This window comes from Arachis hypogaea, chromosome 9 (assembly GCF_003086295.3).
Source record: "Arachis hypogaea cultivar Tifrunner chromosome 9, arahy.Tifrunner.gnm2.J5K5, whole genome shotgun sequence".
NCBI classification, from domain to species: Eukaryota; Viridiplantae; Streptophyta; class Magnoliopsida; order Fabales; family Fabaceae; genus Arachis; species Arachis hypogaea.
This window is the reverse complement of record NC_092044.1, coordinates 10,957,921-10,983,360: the sequence shown is the minus strand read 5'-3', so window position 1 is coordinate 10,983,360 and position 25,440 is coordinate 10,957,921. Positions and strand designations below refer to the sequence as shown.

General features: G+C 33.2%; 3 protein-coding genes across 5 annotated transcripts; 2 read left to right on the top strand and 1 right to left on the bottom strand.

The window, feature by feature from the left end:
- Positions 1-437: 437 nt before the first annotated feature.
- LOC112710363 (NADH dehydrogenase [ubiquinone] 1 alpha subcomplex subunit 2) lies at positions 438-8,907 on the top strand. Of its 2 annotated transcripts, none has more exons than XM_072202506.1 (4): positions 438-498; positions 5,246-5,338; positions 5,470-5,576; positions 8,402-8,907. In XM_072202506.1, exons 2-4 carry the CDS (start codon positions 5,253-5,255, stop codon positions 8,503-8,505), a joined length of 297 nt encoding a protein of 98 aa, XP_072058607.1. In that variant the 5' UTR covers positions 438-498; positions 5,246-5,252; the 3' UTR covers positions 8,506-8,907. The 2 variants fall into 2 exon arrangements, with proteins under 2 accessions (XP_072058607.1, XP_025618327.1); XM_025762542.3 differs by lacking the exon at positions 438-498 and adding an exon at positions 822-1,054.
- A 7,662-nt stretch (positions 8,908-16,569) lies between these two features.
- On the bottom strand, positions 16,570-19,731 carry LOC112710356 (NADH dehydrogenase [ubiquinone] 1 alpha subcomplex subunit 2). Its single transcript, XM_025762533.3, has 4 exons — positions 19,556-19,731; positions 19,105-19,197; positions 18,895-19,001; positions 16,570-16,968 (listed from the first exon to the last, which is right to left on the bottom strand). The coding sequence occupies exons 2-4, from the start codon at positions 19,188-19,190 to the stop codon at positions 16,865-16,867; spliced, it is 297 nt and encodes a 98-aa protein (XP_025618318.1). The 5' UTR covers positions 19,191-19,197; positions 19,556-19,731; the 3' UTR covers positions 16,570-16,864.
- Positions 19,732-20,557: 826 nt separating this feature from the next.
- On the top strand, positions 20,558-24,253 carry LOC112710354 (NADH dehydrogenase [ubiquinone] 1 alpha subcomplex subunit 2). Of its 2 annotated transcripts, none has more exons than XM_025762531.3 (4): positions 20,558-20,878; positions 21,931-22,023; positions 22,158-22,264; positions 23,736-24,253. In XM_025762531.3, the coding sequence occupies exons 2-4, from the start codon at positions 21,938-21,940 to the stop codon at positions 23,837-23,839; spliced, it is 297 nt and encodes a 98-aa protein (XP_025618316.1). In that variant the 5' UTR covers positions 20,558-20,878; positions 21,931-21,937; the 3' UTR covers positions 23,840-24,253. The 2 variants fall into 2 exon arrangements, with proteins under 2 accessions (XP_025618316.1, XP_072058604.1); XM_072202503.1 differs by lacking the exon at positions 20,558-20,878 and adding an exon at positions 20,906-20,987.
- The last annotated feature ends 1,187 nt before the right edge of the window (positions 24,254-25,440 follow it).

Here is a 25,440-nt window from a genome sequence, read left to right as displayed (position 1 = left end):
ATCTGTTTTAATTTTTTAAAAGTGAATTCGTCGATGGCAAAATATTTTTTTATTTTTTAATATTTTAAAAATATAATTTGTCAAAACTCAAAAGTGAATATTTTTTATTATTTTTAATTTTAAAAAATACAATACATTAATAACAAATTCTGATTATCATATTTCAATAAATAACATATTACACCATTTAAATCGAGACAATATTTGTTTGTAGAAAAATCAAAATACTCAATAAAAATACAAATATAATCAATTTTGTTTTAGAAAAATCACATAAAAATGCTGTTTATTTTGTTTTATACTAATATTTTATTCTATGTTTTTATTTATTAAATTTGCAAAGTTATAATACCAAATATAAATGTCATGGAAATGACAAGTCTACCCTCCTATTAGCTTTGGTTCTTCACCCAAAAGTGAACTGAACACTCGAATAGTATCCATCACTTCGTGGCTTCTTACGCAACAACGTCATTCAAACTTTGTGATTACATTCAGGTAAACTAATTACACATTAACTGTTCAAAATTTTGGTTTGATTTTCTTATTGTATACATACATGTCTAATCTAAAACCCTCCTTCTTGATACTGATATCAAGTCACAAGGTGGCAAGGTTTTGAAAACCGGACCGGCCGGTCGGACCGGTTCAACCGGGAACCGGCAACGCAAACAGTCCGGTCCTCCTCCTATAACCGCCTAAAAAAACCGTTTGAAAACCGGTAAATCGGTCGAGACCGGCCGGTTGGACCGAACCGGTAACCGGACGGTTCTCTTAAAACGATGTCGTTTCTTATATTTAAAAAAAAAAAAAAAAAACCCGATAACACTCGTTCTCCACCCCCCCCCCTTTCCCCATTCACTCAGATTCACCTAATCACCTCACAGCTCACTCCAAGGAATCCATCATCGCCGAACCCTAGCCCTAGGAACCCCGAACCGTAGCCCTCCATCGTCGCCGCCGTTCAGAGGTCGTCAGCGCCGCCGCTGTCCCAAGTCCTCAGGAACCCAGTAAGTCAGCAGGTCTCTTCGTCTTCGCTGGCTTTTCGAACCAGGTGAGTGCTCCTCGTCTTCATCTTCTCTGAGCTTCTTCTTCAATTTTTGATCCATATTGTTTCAATTCTTCTTGGGTCTTGGTTTGAAGTTTGGTTCTTCTTCTTCTTTGGTCTTCAGTCTTCGTTTTTCGGACTTCAGTCTTCGTTCTTCGTTCTTTGTTCTTCAGTCTTCCTTGTATGTATGGTTCTGATTGCTGTGGAAATTCGTTCTTTGTTCTTCAATTCCTTGTATCTATGTTCTTCCTTGTATGTATGTTTGGATTGGTTGCTAATGCTAGAAACTGTCTCTGTTATGTGATTTGTATCCAGAACACCTAATAGGCTAATATTGCTGTTTTAGTGTTTTGCTGTTTTGTAATTCTACTTGTTACTCTGTTTTGGTCTAGAACACCTAATATGCTGGACAATTGTAACTGTTACTCTGTTTTGGTCCAGAACACCTAATATGTTGGAAACTTACTCTATTATGTAACTGTTACTCTGTTTTAGTGTTTTGTTGTTTTGTTAATGCTGGAAACTTGTAATGTTTTGCAATATTGTTGAATGCTGTAGGCAGAATTTAGATATGGTCTTGTTAATTTCATATCTGTTTTTAATGCTGAAAACTTATTCTGTTTTGCTGTTTTGTTAATGCTGAAAACTTACTCTTCTTGGGTCTTGGCTCCTGTTTTTAATTGCTGATGGCTCCTGCTTTAGGTTAAGAATATGGTTAATCATTGTGTTGTGGCTCCTATTTTTAATTGCTGATGGCTCTTAACTTGTTGTTGTTCATTGTGTTGTGGGGCTATTTTTAATTTCATATCTGTTTTTCATTGTGTTGTAGTTGCTGGTTTTGCTTTGATTTGTAGTTGCTGGGTGAATGTTTAGTGTTTTGTAATTGCTGGCTTTGTTTTCTAATTGTTGGTTTTGCTGATGGCTCCTAATTTTTTTGTTCAAATTTGCTAATGGCTTTGATGTGTAGTTGCTGGTTGTGCTAGTTTTGCTGGCTTTGTTTGTAATTGCTAGGTGAAGGTTTAGTGTTTTGAATGTCTGATATTCTGATTTGTGATTTCTGAATCTGAAATTAATTAAATCATTGATTTTGTGTTGTTGAAATTGTTGATTAAAATGGATTTGTTATGCTGTTGTTGCCATTTTTTAATTTTTAAGTATGATGTTTTTGAATTTTTGTTGAAATAGTTATTGATTTCAGGGTGAGTTTTTTCTTATTCTTCTGTATTTTGAGTTTCTTTTCATCTTCTAGACTTTGAGATGGTTGACCAAATTTCTTGGTCAACTCGTTTCGTCTGCAGCCAAATTAACAATTAGCAGCTTCAGTTTTTCTGCAATTCAATAAGATTCTTATGCCATGGATTATGCTGCTTTAAGAAGTTAGCTTGTAGCCTTGTGTATAGGGGTGGATATATATCTTAAAATTCAAAATTTTCTAGGGTATGGATCATCTACATAATTAATCAAGAAACTATAATACTTTGTACTTGTAGTGAATTGCTAAATTGTATATTTGGATTAGTCAAAGAAAAGAGACCTCAATCAGCTTTGAGCGCTGTGTGTGAGTTTGTTCTTCTGCCCTTTTTGGTTGAAAGTTGAAACAAGTAATCCTTCATTTGGAGGGACTCCTCTGCTCTGGCTGGGTAGGACCACTTAGGAAGCAAAGCTCTCCCTTCCGAGTTTTAACAAGTCTTATATGCATAGGAATTGAACCTAAAATCTCTGATTCACCTAGCAAAAGTTTCTTCCAGCTGAGCAACATATACATTGGTGTTTGTTCTTATGCTTTAGTCTTACGTTTGAGTTAACAGCATAACTTTGATCAGCTGAAATGTTCACCTTAAATACTGAGTACTGACCCTTAGACTTGTTAAGGGACTTGGGCTTAGTTTGGTAAAATCTTTATTTTTCAAAAGTAGCTTTCAAAAGTAGCTTGTAAAAGTTAGCTTTTAAAAGATAATTTTTTTTAAGAAGTATAGCATTTATGTTTGGTAAATTAAATTAAATAACTTTCAATAAACACAAGCAACAACAATTACGTTTGATAAAATAGTTTTCAAAATTTAAAAATACTATAAGAGACATAAATCTAAGCGTCAAATTTGAAAATTAGTTAATATATGAGGTTATATTAGACTTTTAAATTTTGAAAAGCACAAGCCGATTTTGAAAAGTTCCACCTTAGTGCTTTCAAAAGTACTCCGATCTTTTAAAAACTGCAAGTACAAGCACATAGTCTTCTTTATTTACCAAACACAAAATAAGAAGCTTGTGATTTTAAAAAGCATAAGCACCTCTTCGAAAAGCTTTACCAAACCAAACCTTAGAATACTATGAGTAACAAAAAAAAAAGGAAATCTCAACTTCCCTGCTTAGTTTAACTAGAGAGACATTTTATATATTTATTCATTTATTTTAGGGATGAAACAACCATTCTCGTAAGTGAAATTGGTTGTAAGGTTGCAGGTGTTATTCCCTTTGGTGCGATAACTTGCCAGACGCCAATACCTGAGAATATTACTTTGCAGGTGGCATCTGTTCTGATGGAAAAAAATAATGAAAATTGAACTTGTGGGATTCAGACTTAACTGATGTTGCAAATATGTATTAGTTAACATAAATAATGGGAAACTAAGCTTGATCACTATAAATTGAACTAAGAAATGGCTAAAAGCATCATTTTGATTAAATAACAGAAAACAGTTGTAGTTGAAGTTCAATCAATATGTGTTATGTCTTCTAAGTTATGATTCGTATGGCAGAAAGGGCTTAAGTTTAGTTCTTCTTTGGAAAATATGTGGATTAGTTTTGGCGATCACGGTAACATGGCTAGAAAATTGAGACTTTGGGCATCCTGTAATGCTCAAGCGCTAACAATCACCTATTGTAGAAAAGATGCTAGAATATTGCCTTAGGTAGTTTTGTGATACGAGGAAACCAATAAGTAGGTTTGGAAGTGATTTAGGTTAACTTGTGAGCCAGCTCAAATTTGACTCGCTAATGGCTTATTGGCTTAATAAGTTTCGCTCATGAGTTTGTGAGTTGAGCTTAGACTTGAATTTGAGCTCATATATTAAATGAGTTCAGTTTGAGTTTGGGTAATTTCAACTCATTGGCTTGTGAGTTGGTTTGATTATATATATACATATATATATATATATATATATATATATATATAAAGAGTTATGCAGACATACTATTATAAATTAAAAATAAAAAAAGGTAATACATATTATGTAAATATATATATATTAAAGGTGGACATTTTCGGAACCTAGAGGATTTGATACGGGGTTTTGCAATATGATAAGAATTAATGTCATTTTCATACTGATTTTCAAAGATTTCTTAGCTATAATTTCTTTATCTGTAATTTTTTTTTGTCTATAGTTTTTTCTCATTTTAGTTTGTGGAGATGCTGCTGCATTTTATTTTTTCTTCCCTGGATCAGTACATTCCAATTTTTCGCTGTAATTGTTCTTCAGAAATTAGTATTGTGCAGAAGTATCCAATTTTACCTTGGATCTGTTGTTGTAAGTCTTCCGAAGTATTTATGTATTTTTTTATGAAATTTTTATCATGGTTCTTGTTTATGATTTTATTGAATTTCCAGGATATTCTGCAATCAGAGTGTAGGTATAGGGTTGTACTTTTGTAATATGATTGGAATATTCAGTTTCTATTTTCTTCTTTCAAGTTTTTTAAATTCTAGTAAATAAGTGGCCAAATTTTGGGCAGTAGAACTTCTGCTAGATCATATTGCTCAGTATTGCTTGTTTATTGGGAGAAAACTCAATAGTGGTTGGGCTGAAAATGATAATAATCATGAAATCTTAACCCGAGTTTAGTTAGTTGTTGTCTGGGTGAATGCTTGGGGGTTCAGACACTTTAAAATTCTCTTGCTTTTTGGAACTTTTGTTTGAGATCAGTCTTCATAATATTGGCATGTAGACTTTTATATCTATGTGCAATGAAAGAACATTGCAAGTATGTTTCCAACTTCCAAGTAGTAGAATTTTGTGTATACTTTTGGGGCCTTTTAATTGATTGTCAATTATTTGTAGCTTAGCATTGCAACTTTGGGCAGTTCTGCCTGTATTAGTTTATCTTACATTCTGTTTGTTGGGTTTTAGTTTTACCTCCCTTCTTTATTGCCTCGTGACGAGGAAAAATCTGAAATAAATTATTAAATTGAGCTAGGGAAGCAATGGCATGGAGAGGACATCTTTCAAAGAACATAAGGGAGCTTAGGTTTTTGATGTGCCAGTCGTCACCTGCAAGCTCATCTGCAAGGTTATATTTATATTCACTTTTTTTGGGGGGAATATCACCGCTTTATTATTTACATATCTTAGTGTGATTTGATTACTTACATCTTATAGATAGGTGAGTATCAATTAATGTTGTTTTTTTCATTATCTTAGGACATTTGTGGAAAAGAACTATAAGGAACTCAAGACTTTGAACCCGAAATTGCCAATACTGATCCGTGAATGCAGTGGAGCGGAACCCCAACTATGGGCAAGATATGGTATCACCATCTAAGTCCCGTTCTTATCTGTTTAATCTGAATTTGTCACCATATTATTAATAAAAATTAATTTTGACTTTTAGAATAATATGTAACGTAGCAAGCATATCTAGGATGAAATGAATGAAAACAAATGAAACAGTAGAATCCACACTGAACAGCCTATTACAATTAGCAATGATCTTCATTGTTGCTGATTTCTTCCTTCCATATCATGGGAGACACAATTTTTAAGAATTTGATAGATCAGATGGATTGGATAGCAGCAGAACATTCCGGTGAATGAACTGCCTCCATTTAGGCTGGGTTTGGTAAACTTTTTTAGGAGGTGCTTGTGCTTTTAAAAAGCACAAGCACGTCATTTTGCGTTTGGTAAATTAAAAAGCTCAAGTGCTTGTGCTTGCGGCTTTTAAAAGTTAGGGGTGTTTTTGAAAGCACCTAGGAGGGAGCTTTTCAAAGCTGGCTTATGCTTACCAAATTTTTTTCATTTTTCCGCACATATTTCCCGCTATTATATTGCCATTAAAATCTTCATATATTTCTAACTTCTCTTCCTAACCTTCATAAAATCTAACACAATCTTCATATATTTTTTATTTTTCAACCTAATCTTCACAAATTTCAACACAAATACATCTCTATCACATATTAGGTATGAACTTCTATCTATTTATATTATATTTGTTTGTTTTTTTCTGTTCTTAGATTATAGTAATTTAGGTAATTTAATATTTTTAGTAATGATGTTTAGGATAAAATAAATTTTTATGATACTTATATAAAATTTTTAAGTTAAAAAATAGAAGAATTTATTTATTATATTTATGTTTATTATGAATTTTTTATTTTAACATTATTTTATTTTAAAATATTATATAAAATTTTAAAGAATTTGAAAAAAAATTATTTTTTTGTTATAAACATGTTTATTATAATTTTTTCAACTTTTAAAAGCTGTTTTACCAAACACAATTATGGTGCTTGTACTTATTAAAAGACATTTTTAATTTGATTTTACCAAACGTAAGTGCTGCAGCTTTTAAAAAACTGTATTTTAAAAGACAGCTTTCATAAGCTACTTTTAAAAAGCAAAAGCTTTACCAAACTAAGCCTTAGTTGGCACTCATGTGGTCATTTCTCCTTGCGTCCCAATTTACGTATCTTGTGATGTGTGGTCTACTTGATTAACTAGCTGTTGGTTTACTCAGCACTCTAGCTGAGTAAGCTCATTCCTGCAAACTGGTTCCCAAGTTGCAAAGTGCCCTCCTTCCTATCATTTGGACATAATGTATAACCACATTTGAGAGAGAATAATTTTATGGGATGAGTTTTACATCTTTTGAAAACTGAGATGCTCCAATTTTTGGCAAACTGTTGATATAAAACAAAATAAATTTGCATCTTCCTAGTTGCAAAATCTATCCCTGTTCTGAAATTACACATTTTTGCTCAAAGAAAAATACCATATAAACAATTGCTGAAAGAAAATATAATATTGTTTTCTTTTCTTAAATATTGATCAACAACTATAAATCCTTATCCACTATGTGGGTGTCAACTGCATGGATCAGACAGTGCAGTTACACCCTGTCATGAATCATATACGGAATTAGCTTATTTTTGCTCAGATTTCTTCCGATCACCTTATTCATAGTCTCTTTAGGTCTTTCTCTGTCCCTAACTAAGGTAGCTATCTCTCATCTTGTCTACCCTTTTGATGGGATGCTTTTCTAGTCTTTATATTTATACACTTGGAAAAGCCTTAAGTGAACAAGGTTTATATTTGGTAGGAGTCAAGAATCTTATGCAGGTTATGATTTCTTTTCTCTTGCTTTAGTATTTGCCTTGTTGATCTTCAACCTCTAGCGCTCTGTGCTGTTGGAACACATTCTAGTGGCTCGTACATACTTGTTCCAAAACAAAATTGATAATCTTAAAAAATTAGTAACATTGAAAGGTCTCCAAATATTGATTCCCTTTGCATCCTTTCAGCAATTTGATTAACAAATTTTTGCTGGGGTAAAAAATTTAAGATTACTCATTTGCAGTTTACTTTCACTGCCTTAGCCACTCATGTTCCATGTTTTCCCTACTAATGTTCCCGCTTTCCCATTAACTACTCCATCTTTCTTCAGTTGCTTACCGTCTTTTATTCTCACCTCTCATTATTTCTTCTTATTTCTTGCTATTGCATACTAAATTTTTGAAAATGTTTAATCTTACTAAAAGAAGACCATACACAAGGTGGTTAAAGGAGATTGATGTGTAAAAAGTCTCACTATAAATGTGATATAAGGCACAATGACATCATTTGATCCATCTAATTGACCCCACCTAGTGGATAAGACTTTGTTGTTATTGTTGTTGTTGTACTAAAAGGGGATCTTGACAATAACATCCTAGTTGATATAATTACCATACATTGTCTCCTCGCATTCCACCAAATTGTGCACCACAAATAAGAACTAATGAAGAGTCTGACAATTCAATACAAAGACATCTTGATACCTTGTGTGAATAATAATAATAATAATAATAATAACAACTCAGAAACGGGATAAAGATAACAAATTCCTACCATTATTTACAGATTTTGGAGGACCTTGAAGAGTGCTTAAGGATTCCACTGACATAAAATGTGTATAAGAAATAAATCCACATATTTCACGTCAATTACACTGCATATTTACTGTCATGATATCTATCATTAGTGAGCCTTTGATACTTTCTTCTAATATGATTTTTTTTAAATTTTTTTTTATTTTGAAATAATTATCTGCGTAGTTGAGCCCTCGTTTCTTTTGTAATTTGTTGCTTTATATTAGATTTTGGTGTTGAGAAAGGAATCAAACTGGAAGGCTTGTCGGAGGCACAGATCTCCAAGGCACTTGAAGATTTGGTGAAAGCTGGAGAGTCCTTGAAAGCCTGATATTGCACCTTCTCAGCCATCTGAAATTGAATAATGCTCTCATGCTGCACTTCTAATTGAAGATTGCATTTGTTTTTTAATAAGCTAGATGTATTCCCCCTTTAAAATGTTATCTGACTCAGTCTGTCTCTCTGTATCTTATAGTCATTTCAAGTATGATCCTGTTCTTGTCAGGGAAAAAAAGAAAAAGAAGGTATCATCCTGTTAGGTTGATAGTCCTGGGTTCTGCATGTTGAGCACACTTGTGATGAGAGATTTATTAAGAACTCAGATTTAAATTTTCATGTATTCATTTTGGACTGCATTGTCAAAGAATTTTGGTATTGATCAAGTCAAATAATCTGGTGTAACAAGGCATGGACCAATTTATATTTTTGGGAAAAACATTCTAAATATTCGCAATTTTTTGTGCAAAATTTTAGTATTGCCTTAAGTCATTTTCTTAATAGTTCGTGTAAACTGCTTTATATTTTGTTTTCTTGGATTTTTCATTTTTCTCTGTTGGGACTTTTTGACGTGGTTATTTTTATTAACTAATTCCCCTAAACTCCTTCCAAAAAATAAAAAGGTGGGGAGGGGGGATAAAGGAAAAAAAAATCAACAAATGTTTTTTTTTTAAATATGAAAAAAATTATTCCTAAATATTTTTTATTAAATAGAAAATATTGTATTTTTTATTAATTAAAAAAAATAATTCTCTGTTTGTTATATTTTTTATATAAATGGTTTAGAATTTAAAATTTGAACTTTATAATTTATAAAAATATATTTAGTTAGATTTAAAAGTTTATATACTATTTGATAAGTGTTTTATTTGTACAGCCACATATTAAAATTTTTTAATATTAAAAAGACCTATCTTTCTTTAACTAATTGGGCAAACAATGGTAAAAAGAAAAACACAAGTTCGTCATTTCATAACCAGAATCATCTTTCAACATTTCTATTTTGGATTTTATAATCACTCTTTCTTTTTTTTTTCTATTTTAGGTGAAGTGTGGTTTCATAAACTAGAAATTTTTCTTTCAACTGATCGTATTCATATATTATTTTGTCAAAGTTGTTATTCTCGGCTATGACATTGCTTTTCATTTTTCATTTTTTTGTAAGCCTTCTAAGAATTTTTTTTTCTCTAATACTAGTCTAAAATATGTTATTTTCATAGCATTCAAGTTGTTAAAAATGATTAAGAATTTCTCAAACATTTCATTAGCGCTTTCTCCTTCTTTCGTAAAAAAACATTTCATACTCTTTTCTTAATATATTAATCCTTATTTTCTTCACTTGTTTTGTGCCTTTAGGTGTAATTTGAAATTTATTCCAAATTTTTTTTTCACATTTTGAAACTTTTTGAAATTTCTCAAAATTAATAGCACAGAGTAGTATGTTGATTGTCTTTGCATTGAGCTCCACTTTTTTTCTTGTTTTTATTAGCCCACTTATTCTCTTTTTTATGAACCATATCTCCTTCGTTGTTTGTCTTCTTTGAAATGTCTGAAACATTCATGATTATCTTCTAATTGTCATAATTCACGAACTATACAAATATCTTTATTCTTTTCTTTTAATAGGTGCGGTTTTTGCTATCAAAGATGGAGGTTTTTTATTGGATTACTCTTCAATAAATGTGTAAGTTACCACATTTGATTCCATGTTGGCCATTTGGATCTTTCATCCAAGTTGTTACACTGGATACTTAAGACTTTGTCTCTTAATACAAATTGAAAATTTTTAATAACCTAAAGAAGGGAGTTAAATTTATGACATCTTTTAAAAGAAATACTAAAACAGATTCGAGGATTTGTTACTACAGTATTTATTAAAATAATTTTGTAAAAGACAATTATTTTTGTCTCATAACGACGGTATAAAAGTTAGAGCATAGAAGAAGAGCTTGCATCACTATATATCCTAGTTCAACCACTTAATATAATGTGGTCTATATTCAGTCTCCACCATAACAATAATAGAATTTTTTTATAATTTCAGAGAAATTACAATTACCAACTCCCTAAGATTCTTGTAATCCTAACAATTACACAGAAGAAAAAAGATAAATTCACAGACAATAGAAGAAAACTACCAGAAAAAAAGAGGTCGGATGCTACCTAACTCAGCATGATGGAAGGAAGGATCTCCTAGAAATCTCTTCGTATCCAGATGAGGACAAGGCGGACAACGACCTAACTGCTTGTAGATTTTTTGATGCACCAAGATTTTAGGTCGAAAGAGAATGGATTGGTAAACGGCGGGGAAAGAGAATTCCAAACAAACGGATACAGTACTTGTCCCTAATCCCTAGGCTAAAATGATTGTATGCATCAATGAATTTCATCCCTCACATGACTTGGCATAGTAAAAATAAGAGAGATGATGGTTTTATGACCCACCTGTCACACGGAGATGCTTGGAAGCACTTTGATCGGGTACACCCTATATTTGCGAGTGAGGGTAGAAATGTTAGGTTAGCTTTGTGTTCTGACAGGTTTGCACGAAACGCTAACTTCGATAACACGTACTCTTGTTGGTCTGTTGTGGTGACTCCTTATAACCTACCTCTTGAAATGTGCATGAAGGACTCGTATATATTTTTAACTTGGCAACTTTAAAATAAGGACTTCTATAATAACTTTCCAAACACAAATAACTTATTTAAAAGTTATTAATAAAAGTCCTTATATTTTAAGCTCCTTTTTCAAAAGAACTTATTTAAGAAGTTTAGCCAAACTGGCCCTAAGAATAAAATCTATTCTTACAGCAACAAATTCAACTCACTGATAATTTTTTACAACAAATTCAACTATGATAATTTTCATGAACAAAAAATTTAGCTAGGTGATTATTTCAGTAAGACAGTAACAAATTCAAGGTACAGCGACGATAATTAGCAACAAATTCAACTCATTGATGATTTTTTATCAACAAAAAAAATGATCTCAGTGATATTTTCAGCAACAAATTCAGCTTACAGCAACAAATTCAGCAAATCCTACTTCATTCATGATTTATAGCAACATTTAGATCAGCAACAAGGCAAACTAATTGATTAGCAATTCAACATCATCTCAAAATAGAGGGACAAGGAAAATCTGCAAAAGACAGAACAGGGGAAGCGATGATGCAGGGACTCACTAATGGTCCACGGTGACTCGGCGACGGCGGGGACTCGAAACCAGAATACAACGAGGGACGAAGCACGCGACGACTCCACGACGGTCCACGGCGACTCGGCGACGGCGAGGACCCGAAACCAGAAGACGACGAGCAACGCCTCTGTCGCCGGCGACGAGGAGTCCAGGAAAGGCCACGAGACATTAAAATGTCGGCAACAAAATGAGACAAACGACGAGACACCGACGAGTGTGAAGGAGACGAGACTCGAGTGAGACCGAGAGAGTCTCTAGTAACAGTGAGAGAGAAGAGAGAGTTTGAGTCCGTCAGTATGAGAATTAAGAAGTGTACTAAATGGGTTTTTGTTTTATTTTTTAAATTATTTAAAATTATAAAATTTAAGTTAGTTGAATTTTATACATGGAATTTTTAATTTTAAGCGTGTGTGTGAATTTGACACAAAAAAAAAAAAATATAAATGTTGTACTTAGGAGATATATTATCAAATGTTATATATTTATATTATATGCCCCTGTTTGAAAAATTAGGAGTAAAATAAAAATCAAAGATTATAAACAAAATTAAAATCAAATATAAATGTTGGAAGTGAAAAACGTATTTATCATTTGTTAAAATATATTGTAAATAAAAATATATTAAAAATGATTTTAACACATATTTTTTTACAATTCACTTTAATATAGTACCATTTTATTTAAAAGAATATGAGATTGTAACAAACATCACATACTCTTCGCATAATATACTCATAAAAATATTTTATATAATTTACTAACGAGTATAGGATTTTTTTTAATAAATAAAATAAATATTATAATTACTGATATATGTAATTTTGTGAGTATTAACAATTTTTTATATTTAACCTTATCTCGTTTACAATAAGGTATGCACACGTCTCTACGTATCACGTTTATGAACGTGATGTGATACATACCTTATTTCGTTTACCGTGTAAACGAGATACAACCATACTTATTTCGTTTACATATTTCGTTTATATTATAAATGAGATAAGGAAAGCTGGCGCCTGTAAATGTAACTCGTTAACAGATCGCCTGACCCCACTCCTGATCAATATTTCTCACATTTCTCTCCATCCTTAGGCTAGTTTATTGATATTTTTGAGTTCCCGATACGTTATGGCACGCAACCCTGACATAAATTGGCTAAACGCGTACTGACTCATTGCGGGAGTCATCGACTTTGAGGTTGATGCTATCTTTTATGGTTCAAATTAATAATTGATTGTCTTTTAATTAGTGAATAGACAGGATAGATTGAATGATATTTAGGTAACACAGAGTATGTTAGTTGGCAAATATGGATTAAGATATTTATAAGTAATTAAGTTAATTCATAATGAACTTTTTATTCATAGGGAAGACTTGTTGACAACTTATTTTGCAAAAGTCAAGTTTATTCGTAGTGAAAATTTGATAAGTATGTTAGTTGGCAAATAGGAATTATAAGTACTATTTTTTCTGATGTTTATCTGATGGTTATCTGAGTTGCATATTATATATTTTATTATAGATCTAAACATGCTAGAGAAATTAGTTTGAAGTATTGTATTTGTAACTTTTTTACTTTTAAACAAAGGCATCGCCTTTTATTGCCTAGGTGAGTTAGTTTGTTATACACTTGCACTCCCGGATGCCATCGTTCCTTACCTGAGGGAAGTTGGGTTTGGTGATACGGTGCAGCTCTGCGACTTTGTCTTTGACAACTCCCTGATCACTGCATTTTTGGAGCGGTGGTGTTCGGAGACCCACACTTTCCACCTACCATGGGGTGAGTGCACCATCACCCTGCAGGATGTTACGTACCACCTTGGGTTATGCACAGACAGAGAGCCAGTGGATGGGTGCCAGCGTGACTTCCAGACTTGACACAACAGCCGACATGGGAGTACGTGGAGGAGCTCCTAGGAGTCAGACCGCCCCTTCCAGCGCAGCAGGGTGCGCAAAGGAAGGAGTCGAGACCTAGTTTAGAGATCGGGTCTGGTAGATGCCAGCCATCACCGATCCGGCCACCCTTCAACAGTACACCAAGTGCTATATCATGCTGCTGATCGGTAGATACTTGATGACCGACAAGTCCAACAATCAGGTGCACATCAAGTAGTTGCCATTGTTGGCGGACTTTAGGAGGTGCAGCGGTCTTTTGTGGGGGTCCGCTGTGCTTGCATAGACGTACCATTCCTTGTGCCATGCAGCACATCGTGATACGACGGACATCGCCGGCTGTACACCGCTTCTTACGGACGAACAACTGCTGCAACCTCTCGTAGGTGCATCTCACTATAGCTGAAATGGGTAGATACATTGTTCCCTTCAGCACTGCATTGATGCACTTGGAAAGGCTTGTTGTCATGTGACCACACCGACGTCCACCATCACAATGTTGCAGCCATATTTCCTTCTTAAATCTCCCGACCCAGTCAGCCATCTCACGCGATAAGGTCCTCTGAGCATCCATGTACCACTTGTAACTAGCACTGCTAGGACTATAGGCATCATTAATGAGATATCGCTTGCCCTCAGCTGACTTGAACTGGGACATGAAGTTTGCAGCCATATGCCTAACACAATATGTATGAAACGCCCTAGGAGGCTTCCATAGGCTATCATCCGCTCTAAGCGCAGCCTTGATTGCTTGGAATCTACAGATATAATAAGAAGCCCCTCCTGCGGTATGACATGGCGCCTCATATTGGATAGAAATAACGACCATGACTCCATACTCTCAGACTCAACAATGGCGAAAGCCACAGGTAGGATATTGCTGTTACCGTCTTGGACAACTGCAATTAGCAACATCGCTCCATACTTACCGTACAAATGCGTGCCGTCTACTGAGATAAAGGGATTGCAATGCTTGAACGCTTCAATGCATGGAGGGTACGACCAGAAAACCTTGTCAAACTAACTGCAGTCCGGAACCATCACGTGTCCATCATAGTATGGCACAGCACTCAAGTCAGATAACGTGCCTAGACAACAACTCTGCAATGCTTGGAGCAACCGTGGCACCCTATTGTATGACTCCTCCTAATCACCATATATCTGTGTAATTGTCTTTGTTTTTCCATCCATACCTTCCTGTACGGCGGCTTGAAGTGATAGCTTTGTCTCAGTGTACTTTGTAGAACAAGGATAAAAACTGATGGACTTGACTGTAAGAGCGGCAAGATGAGGCTGCATATGAGATGACTGTCCAACTGCTGATAATCCTGCGACATGGTGGGGGCTAGACACGTATGCAGTCTGCCAAATTTATGCACCTCCCTAAAGTTTTTAAGTATCATCAAATTAAAATCTAACCAAAATGACAACAGCGATTTTAAAGACGAGCTAAAATCCTGAAACACTCACCAATATCCGAGATTCTGTCGGAAGGTGACCCGGAAGGTCCAAGGACAACCGTACGTGAAATGCCTGCATCATACATGGTACTTCATCCGGTCCGACTCAACTACCCGATACTTTGTGCTTCGCCGAATGCTGTAATTCTTCACACCTTGCAGCACTGCCTCTCTACTCCTGAATCTATGACCAACCCTAAACTCCATACTACCATCCGTGTTGTAATCCTCAGCCCCCGTGTTCGAGTACGGAATTTTCTCATACATCACATCCAAGTCTAATGTGTGGTAGTAGCTGGGCACAGATGATAACTCCGGGATTGGTTTGGGAGTTGGCAACAAGTATCGACGTGATCCCCCAATGGGAGTCTTTGGTATGAACTCATCTTCATCATCACCCACAGATGAACCACTTCCGTCACTATCGGCAATGTAGTCATCATCCGATCCTCACCCTTAACTTCCAAGTCCTGCACCAGACTCGCACAGTGCAACGGACGTGGTGCGAGAGGAGGGTCATTCGGTAAAGTCTGAGGTACCACTACCGCCCCCACCAATGTTACGAACCTCCGCTGAAAGCTCCATCACTTGTTCAACCATAATTCTCCCGTGCACATCAAACATAAGGCGGACATGCTCGTCGCCATCGAGGCAAAACAGACGAAATCAAAACACCTTATTCCCCATCGATACTAGCATCCTATACCCAACTCGACCAACCTCTTTTGGCTTCGTACCACCAACGTGCGACAGTATCATACTCTTTAGTTCTAACAACGAATCCACTCTTCTACTTCGAAAAAACGTCAGACTCTCGCACTCAAATATCACCCTGCTGTCACTATGTCTCATCTAACAGTTGGGATAAACCGTCGTAACAAAAAAACCACTACTATTAGACATTTTTTCCAAAGCTCTAGGAAGGAAAACGGAAGAGAAGGAAGATTTGATAATTTTGTGAAGAATACCAATAGTTTGCTGGTCCTTTTATGGAAGCTAGATGTTTGTCTGTCCTATTATATCTCGTTTATTGTGTCAACGACCTAAACTCAGTCTTATCTGATTTACACTGGCATGTATGACATCATGTTTATAAACATGATAATGAGAGACATGTGCGTACCATATCTTGTAAACGAGATACAATCATACTTATCTCGTTTACACTGTAAACGAGATAAGATTAAATATGAAAAACCGTTAATACTATCAAAACTACATATATCATTAATTATAATATTTATTTTATTTATTTAAAAAAAATCTAACGAGTATATAATGCTTAATTACTTCTCATAATTTCATATTTGCTTTTAATACAAATATGTATCTAAACTCTAAACTAAATAAATTTCTTTTAAAAAAAAGTCTTAAAAACATTTACTAAATGTAAGTATTTTTTCAACTTAAAATGTATATTTAAGAATAGTAGCTGGGGACTGATGGGAGTGATGGCTAATGGTGTACAACGATCAATTTTGGAAACTTTATGGCAGAAAAAACTCAAAGGGAAAACAATACATAAATCGGTTTCTGCCCTTGTTACAGTAAATACAAAACATCTCTGGCAATGCAATCTTTCACCAAGAAATACTATTGATAAGAACCAAAGTCAAAGTGAATAGAATAAATCTGAGTTCTGAATGAATCCCTCAGCAGAGTCATGCAGAACCAGACTTTCAACTTGACATGATCATACTTGAAGTGACTATAAGATGCACATAGAGACCGAATGAAACCAGATAAATTACAATTAGAAATAATGGTAAAACTCTGGTTTATTATAAACCATAAGCAAATGTAATTAGAAGTATAGCATGAGAGCATTATTCCATTCCAAACAGTTCAGAAGCAGCAATATCAAGCTTTCAAAATATCTCCGGCTTTCACCAGATCTTCAAGTGCCTTGGAGATCTGTGCCTCAGACAAGCCTTCCAATTTGATGCCTTTCTCAACACCAAAGTCTAGCATTAACAAATTGAACAAAGTGAGAGCTCGCCATAAAGAGGTGCTTATTTCAAAATAATGCAAGAAATAATCAAGATGTTCGATAGACATAGATAGATGAACAATAGATACACTGAAATATGGGGATTTATTTCTTATACACATTCTCTATGTCAGTGGATTCTTTAAGCACTCTTTAATGCCCTCAAAATCTAGAGAAGAAAAGGGTAGGAAACTGGGAATTTGTTATCTCTATTTCCATGTCACCAATTTTTTCCCAAAGGTATGGTGATGCCTTTGCATGGAATTGCAGGTCTCTTCATAAATTCTAATATCTGGTGCACATTTGGTGGAATGTGGGTAGTTAACCAAGTCATTTTACATAGCAATTATATCAATATCAAATTATTAATTAAGAAAAAAAATGAACATAAGCAGGGACTTATCAAGAGCAAAAATCGCTCCCTACATTAGGTTCTTGACTTGTATCAAATTTGTTATAAAAACCTATTTTGTTCACATTACATGATGAAGGTTGAAGGATGTCAACCGATATTTAAGAAAAGAATATAATATGATGTTTTCTTTCAATAAATAATCTAAAATTGAACAATAAGGGGTAGTTTTTGTCATTAGGAAGATGTAAACTATGTTTTGTAACAACAGTTTGTTTACCCACAAATTAAGCATCCTAGGGGTTTCAAAAGTCGTAAAACCCAACCCCACAAAATTATTCTCTCAAATGTGGTATATATTTATGTCACAAATGACAGCATCAACCATCGAAATTGAGTTGCAAGAGAAACAGGTCGGTAGGAATGAGGTAACTCACCAAAATGGAAGAGTAAATCAAAGAGCTAGTTAAATATTAACCAAGCATGCCACATGATACGAAATATAGCAGTGCAAGGAGAAGTGACCACATGAGCATTTCCAACTAAAAAGAGGCACTTCATTAAAGTGAAGGTATGAGGATGGTGAGACTTCTTTCTTATTTCTGCAATTACCTATTCTGATACTATCTATGTACCAAGTTATTAAAATCTTCCATTTGTGTATCAGGTGAAGTTATAGATACCTAGCCATAGACTATTGGGATTCAATTTTAATTGTCAAGTGTGCAGGATGAAGAGTGAATTGTGGGCAAGGCTCTATGGGGATAGATTTAGAAAATAGAAACTAACTCTACCAACTAGACAGAGGAGGCTGAATATTTTAGAAGTGGTAAGGGGAGGGGTATTGAGGGGAATATCTCAGAAGTTAGAAATGAACCAGACTTAGCAGAGTATTAAGTTTCTTGAATACGCAACTATAGAAGAGATTTGGCCTCTAGAAGAGGCATGCACATTTTACTATTCTTGCAATTTCAGTCTAAATTCGAGCATATTTTCTGTGATCTAGTCCTATTATGCCCATGAGTACAAGGTTAGTAAAAGATAATCATTAAAGGAACAATTCATTGACGGTGAATATCATTGCTAATTGTGATTGTAATTGGACTAGTTGGTGTGGATTGATCTTTGTGCAAGACCAGAACAACTAAAACTTTTAGCCTCACTATACATTAAGTGTGTAAGCAAGAAAGTTGAGAATTCTTGACTCAGGATAAAAACGAAAAGTATTGTATACTAATATTTAGTTATGTATATTGTGCCAATGAACAAACGGGGATAGAAGGGCTCATTGATGATGATATAGAACAGAAAAGCATATCAAAGGGGGATAAATTCAAATATAGAGAGAGTTTAATTTTGATGTACTGACAGTGAGTCGTTCACATATCTGTTCTTTTAGAAGACCATTCTTGCGGTCAATATAAAAAGTAGTTATTATTACTGACGTGGTTATGTAATTAGATGCATGTGTAAAACTACTCCACACTATCAAAATTAAATTCAAATAAAAATAAGAAGAAAAAGAATGAGGCATTAGAATGATGATACCAAATCTCGCCCATAATTGGGGTTCAGCTCCACTGCATTCGCGGAACAGTATTGGCAATTTTGGGTTCAATGTCTTCAGTTCCTTATAATTCTTTTCCACAAATGTCCTGAAGATAACAAAAAAAAGAACACTCATTAGTCATTACTACTTAACTATCTACAAGATTTACATAATCAAATCAAGAGATAAGAAAATGTAAATAATATAACCTTGCAGATGAGCTTGCAGGTGATGACTGGCACATCAGAAACCGAAGCTCCCTTATGTTCTTTGAAAGATTTCCACTCCACGCCATTGATTCCCTACCTCAATTTAATACTTTATTTTTAGATATTTCCTCATCAGCAGGCATCAACAAAAGAAGGTAAAAGTAAAACCCCATACATGTATGCATGTATTCAATGAAATCAAAGCAAAACTAACTGTGAGAAAAATATTAAACTTACTCGTGGTTTTTATAGAAAGCATTCCTTCTGTTTTACAAGCTTCAAATATAAACAGCTCAAATGCTCATATAAAAATGAAAATTTTGTAGATGTTTTTCCTCTCTAAAATGAATAGTCCAATTGTTAAGTTAAAACTAACACAGGTAGAAGTAACTGCACAAATACAATCCAAAATTTTCAAGAATTTCTGAGTAGTTAGTTTAAGATGTATTACCTGAATGTGATGCCAAAGTCGAACAAGGTATTTGCGTAAGAAGCCGCTAGGTGATGGACACGGAAACCATGCGCTGATTCGGGACTGGCTTCAGTTTTGGCCTGTTGGGGTTAAGAAGTGAGAACCAAAGTGAGGGTAGTGTTGTCATTTTGCAATTTCAAAAACCAACCAAAACCACGGCAAACAGACAAAAAATGACAAAAGCGGTAGATATTGTGATTCACATCATTATTTTGATAAAAAAAATTTAATGAAATAATATTTTTTTATTTTTTAGCATGTTTGATAAATTTTTAGTAGTAAAAATAAAAGTACTAAAAAAATAAAAAATATCTTTTTTGAAAAGCTGTATTTTATATTTTTTAAAAGATTTTTTTAAAAAAATATTTTTTTATGTAATAAATAAACAAAAAAATATTTTTATATTGTTATACCCAAACATAATTCATAGATAAAAAGATCTTTTTGCATGAAATATTTAAACATAAAATTATTTTTATTTTTTCATAAAATCTTTTAAAAAAAGATAATTAAAAAAAGTCTTTTTTTTTAAAAACTCACACAAACAAATCCATTGTTTGCGCATTTATTTTTCTTTGTTATTCTTGATTTTGTTAGAGCTGGATCTAAAAAAGTTGAAAGTAAATTCGATAAGATTGTGTTTGTTTTGGAGAGTGCTAGGTAAACATTAACTATCTTGAACAACGTAAACAATCACCAATCAAATAAAAATACACTATACCCTAATTTAATGCTACTAATTAAATTGAAAATTAATTTACTCTTTTAACAATATTAATTCACATTATTCACACATTATTCAAAAATATTGTTCGTTACCTATACTTTTCTGTTTGTTTTTAGGGACAGGACATTGAAATAGAAATTCGGATATATAAATTTGTGTTTGAGGCTCAAAAGTGAATATTCTTTATTATTTTTAATTTTAAAAAATACAATGCATCAATAACAAATTCTGATTATCATATTTCAATAAATAACATATTACACCATTTAAATCGAGACAATATTTGTTTGTAGAAAAGTCAAAATACTCAATAAAAATACAAATATAATCAATTTCGTTTTAGAAAAATCACATAAAAATGCTGTTTATTTTATTTTATACTAATATTTTATTCTATGTTTTTATTTATTAAATTTGCAGTTATAATACCAAATATAAATGTCATGGAAATGACAAGCCTACCCTCCTGTTAGCTTTGGTTCTTCACCCAAAAGTGAACCGAACACTCGAACAGTATCCATCACTTCGTGGCTTCTTACGCAACAACGCCATTCAAACTTTGTGATTACATTCAGGTAAACTAATTACACATTAACTGTTCAAAATTTTGGTTTGATTTTCTTATTGTATACATACATGTCTAATCTAAAACCCTCCTTCTTGATACTGATATCAAGTCACAAGGTGGACATTTTTGGAACCTAGAGGATTTGATACGGGATTTTGCAATATGATAAGAATTAATGACATTTTCATACTGATTTTCAAAGATTTCTTAGCTATAATTTCTTTATCTGTAATTTTTTTGTCTATAATTTTTTCTCATTATAGTTTGTGGAGATGCTGTTTCATTTTATTTTTTCTTCCCTGGATCAGTACATTCCAATTTTTCGCTGTAATTGTTCTTCAGAAATTAGTATTGTGTAGAAGTATCCAATTTTACCTTGGATCTGTTGTTGTAAGTCTTCCCAAGTATTTATGTATTTTTTTTATGAAATTTTTATCATGGTTCTTGTTTATGATTTTATTGAATTTCAAGGATATTCTGCAATCAGGGTGTAGGTATAGAGTTGTACTTTTGTAATATGATTGGAATATGCAGTTTCTATTTTCTTTTTTCAAGTTTTTTAAATTCTAGTAAATAAGGGGCCAAATTTTGGACAGTAGAACTTCTGCTAGATCATATTGCTCAGTATTGCTTGTTTATTGGGAGAAAACTCAATAGTGGTTGGGCTGAAAATGATAATAATCATGAAATCTTAACCCGAGTTTAGTTAATTGTTGTCTGGGTGAATGCTTGGGGGTTCAGACACTTTAAAATTCTCTTGCTTTTGGAACTTTTGTTTTTGAGATCAGTCTTCATAATATTGGCATGTAGACTTTTATATCTATGTGCAATGAAAGAACATTGCAAGTATGTTTCCAACTTCCAAGTAGTAGAATTTTGTGTATACTTTTGGGGCCTTTTAATTGATTGTCAATTATTTGTAGCTTAGCATTGCAACTTTGGACAGTTCTGCCTGTATTAGTTTATCTTACATTGTGTTTGTTGGGTTTTAGTTTTACCTCCCTTCTTTATTACCTCGTGATGAGGAAAAATCTGAAATAAATTATTAAATTGAGCTAGGGAAGCAATGGCATGGAGAGGACATCTTTCAAAGAACATAAGGGAGCTTAGGTTTTTGATGTGCCAGTCGTCACCTGCAAGCTCACCTGCAAGGTTATATTTATATTCACTTTTTTTTTGGGGGGAAATATCACCGCTTTATTATTTAGATATCTTAGTGTGATTTGATTACTTACATCTTATAGATAGGTGAGTATCAATTAATGTTGTTTTTTTCATTATCTTAGGATATTTGTGGAAAAGAACTATAAGGAACTCAAGACTTTGAACCCGAAATTTCCAATACTGATCCGTGAATGCAGTGGAGCGGAACCCCAACTATGGGCAAGATATGGTATCACCATCTAAGTCCCGTTCTTATCTGTTTAATCTGAATTTATCACCATATTATTAATAAAAATTAATTTTGACTTTTAGAATAATATGTAACGTAGCAAGCATATCTAGGATGAAATGAATGAAAACAAATGAAACAGTAGAATCCACACTGAACAGCCTATTACAATTAGCAATGATCTTCATTGTTGCTGATTTCTTCCTTCCATATCATGGGAGACACAATTTTTAAGAATTTGATAGATCAGATGGATTGGATAGCAGCAGAACATTCCGGTGAATGAACTGCCTCCATTTAGTTGGCACTCATGTGGTCATTTCTCCTTGCGTCCCAATTTACGTATCTTGTGATGTGTGGCCTACTTGATTAACTAGCTGTTGGTTTACTCAGCACTCTGGCTGAGTAAGCTCATTCCTGCAAACTGGTTCCCAAGTTGCAAAGTGCCCTCCTTCCTATCATTTCTCTTGCTTTAGTATTTGCCTTGTTGATCTTCAACCTCTAGCGCTCTGTGCTGTTGGAACACATTCTAGTGGCTCGTACATACTTGTTCCAAAACAAAATTGATAATCTTAAAAAATTAGTAACATTGAAAGGTCTCCAAATATTGATTCCCTTTGCATCCTTTCAGCAATTTGATTAACAAATTTTTGCTGGGGTAAAAAATTTAAGGTTACTCATTTGCAGTTTACTTTCATTGCCTTAGCCACTCATGTTCCATGTTTTCCCTACTAATGTTCCCACTTTCCCATTAACTACTCCATCTTTCTTCAGTTGCTTACTGTCTTTTATTCTCACCTCTCATTATTTCTTCTTATTTCTTGCTATTGCATACTAAATTTTTGAAAATGTTTAATCGTACTAAAAGAAGACCATACACAAGGTGGTTAAAGGAGATTGATGTGTAAAAAGTCTCACTATAAATGTGATATAAGGCACAATGACATCATTTGATCCATCTAATTGACCCCACCTAGTGGATAAGACTTTGTTGTTGTTGTTGTTGTTGTTGTACTAAAAGGGGATCTTGACAATAACATCCTAGTTGATATAATTACCATACATTGTCTCCTCGCATTCCACCAAATTGTGCACCACAAATAAGAACTAATGAAGAGTCTGACAATTCAATACAAAGACATCTTGATACCTTGTGTGAATAATAATAATAATAATAATAATAACAACTCAGAAACGGGATAAAGATAACAAATTCCTACCATTATTTACAGATTTTGGAGGACCTTGATGAATGCTTAAGGATTCCACTGACATAAAATGTGTATAAGAAATAAATCCACATATTTCATGTTAATTACACTGCATATTTACTGTCATGACTCATGATATCTATCATTAGTGAGCCTTTGATACTTTCTTCTAATATGATTTTTTTTAATTTTTTTATTTTGAAATAATTATCTGCGTAGTTGAGCCCTCGTTTCTTTTGTAATTTGTTGCTTTATATTAGATTTTGGTGTTGAGAAAGGAATCAAACTGGAAGGCTTGTCGGAGGCACAGATCTCCAAGGCACTTGAAGATTTGGTGAAAGCTGGAGAGTCCTTGAAAGCCTGATATTGCACCTTCTCAGCCATCTGAAATTGAATAATGCTCTCATGCTGCACTTCTAATTGAAGATTACATTTGCTTTTTAATAATTTAGATGTATTCCCCTTTTAAAAGTGTAATGTTATCTGACTCGGTCTGTCTCTCTGTATCTTATAGTCATTTCAAGTATGATTCTGTTCTTGTCAGGGAAAAAAAGAAAAAGAAAAAGAAGGTATCATCCTATTATGTTGATAGTCCTGGGTTCTGCATGTTGAGCACACTTGTGATGAGAGATTTATTAAGAACTCAGATTTAAATTTTCATGTATTCATTTTGGATTGCATTGCCAAAGAATTTTGGTATTGATCAAGTCAAATAATATGGTGTAACAAGGCATGGACCAATTTATATTTTTGGGAAAAACATTCTAAATATTCGCAACTTTTTGTGCAAAATTTTAGTATTGCCTTAAGTCATTTTCTTAATGGTTCGTGTAAACTGCTTTATATTTTGTTTTCTTGGATTTTTCATTTTTCCCTGTTAGGACTTTTTAACTTGGTTATTTTTATTAACTAATTGCCCTAAACTCCTTCCAAAAAATAAAAAGGTGGGGAGGGGGGATAAAGGAAAAAAAAATCAACTAATATTTTTTTTTTTAAAATATGAGAAAAATTATTCTTAAATATTTTTTATTAAATAGAAAATATTGTATTTTTTATTAATTAAAAAAATAATTCTCTTTTTATTATATTTTTTATATAAATGGTTTAGAATTTAAAATTTGAACTTTATAATTTATAAAAATATATTTAGTTAGATTTAAAAGTTTATATACTATTTGATAAGTGTTTTATTTGTACAGCCACATATTAAAATTTTTTAATATTAAAAAGACCTATCTTTCTTCAACTAATTGGGCAAACAATGGCAAAAAGAAAAACACAAGTTCGTCATTACATAACCAGAACCATCTTTCAACAATTCTATTTTGGATTTTATAATCTCTCTTTCTTTTTTTTTCTATTTTAGGTGAAGTGTGGTTTCATAAACTAGAAATTTTTCTTTCAACTGATCCGTATTCATGTATTATTTTGTCAAAGTTGTTATTCTCGGCTATGACATTGCTTTTCATTTTTCATTTTTTTGTAAGCCTTCTAAGAATTTTTTTTCTCTAATACTAGTCTAAAATATGTTATTTTCATAGCATTCAAGTTGTTAAAAATGATTAAGAATTTCTCAAACATTTCATTAGCGCTTTCTCCTTCTTTTGTAAAAAAATATTTCATACTCTTTTCTTAATATATTAATCCTTATTTTCTTCACTTGTTTTGTGCCTTTAGGTGTAATTTAAAATTTATTCCAATTTTTTTTTCACATTTTGAAACTTTTTGAAATTTCTCAAAATTAATAGCACAGAGTAGTATGTTGATTGTCTTTGCATTGAGCTCCACTTTTTTTCTTGTTTTTATCAGCCCACTTATTCTCTTTTTTATGAACCATATCTCCTTCGTTGTTTGTCTTCTTTAAAATGTCTGAAACATTCATGATTATCTTCTAATTATCATAATTCACGAACTATACAAATATCTTTATTCTTTTCTTTTAATAGGTGCGGTTTTTGCTATTAA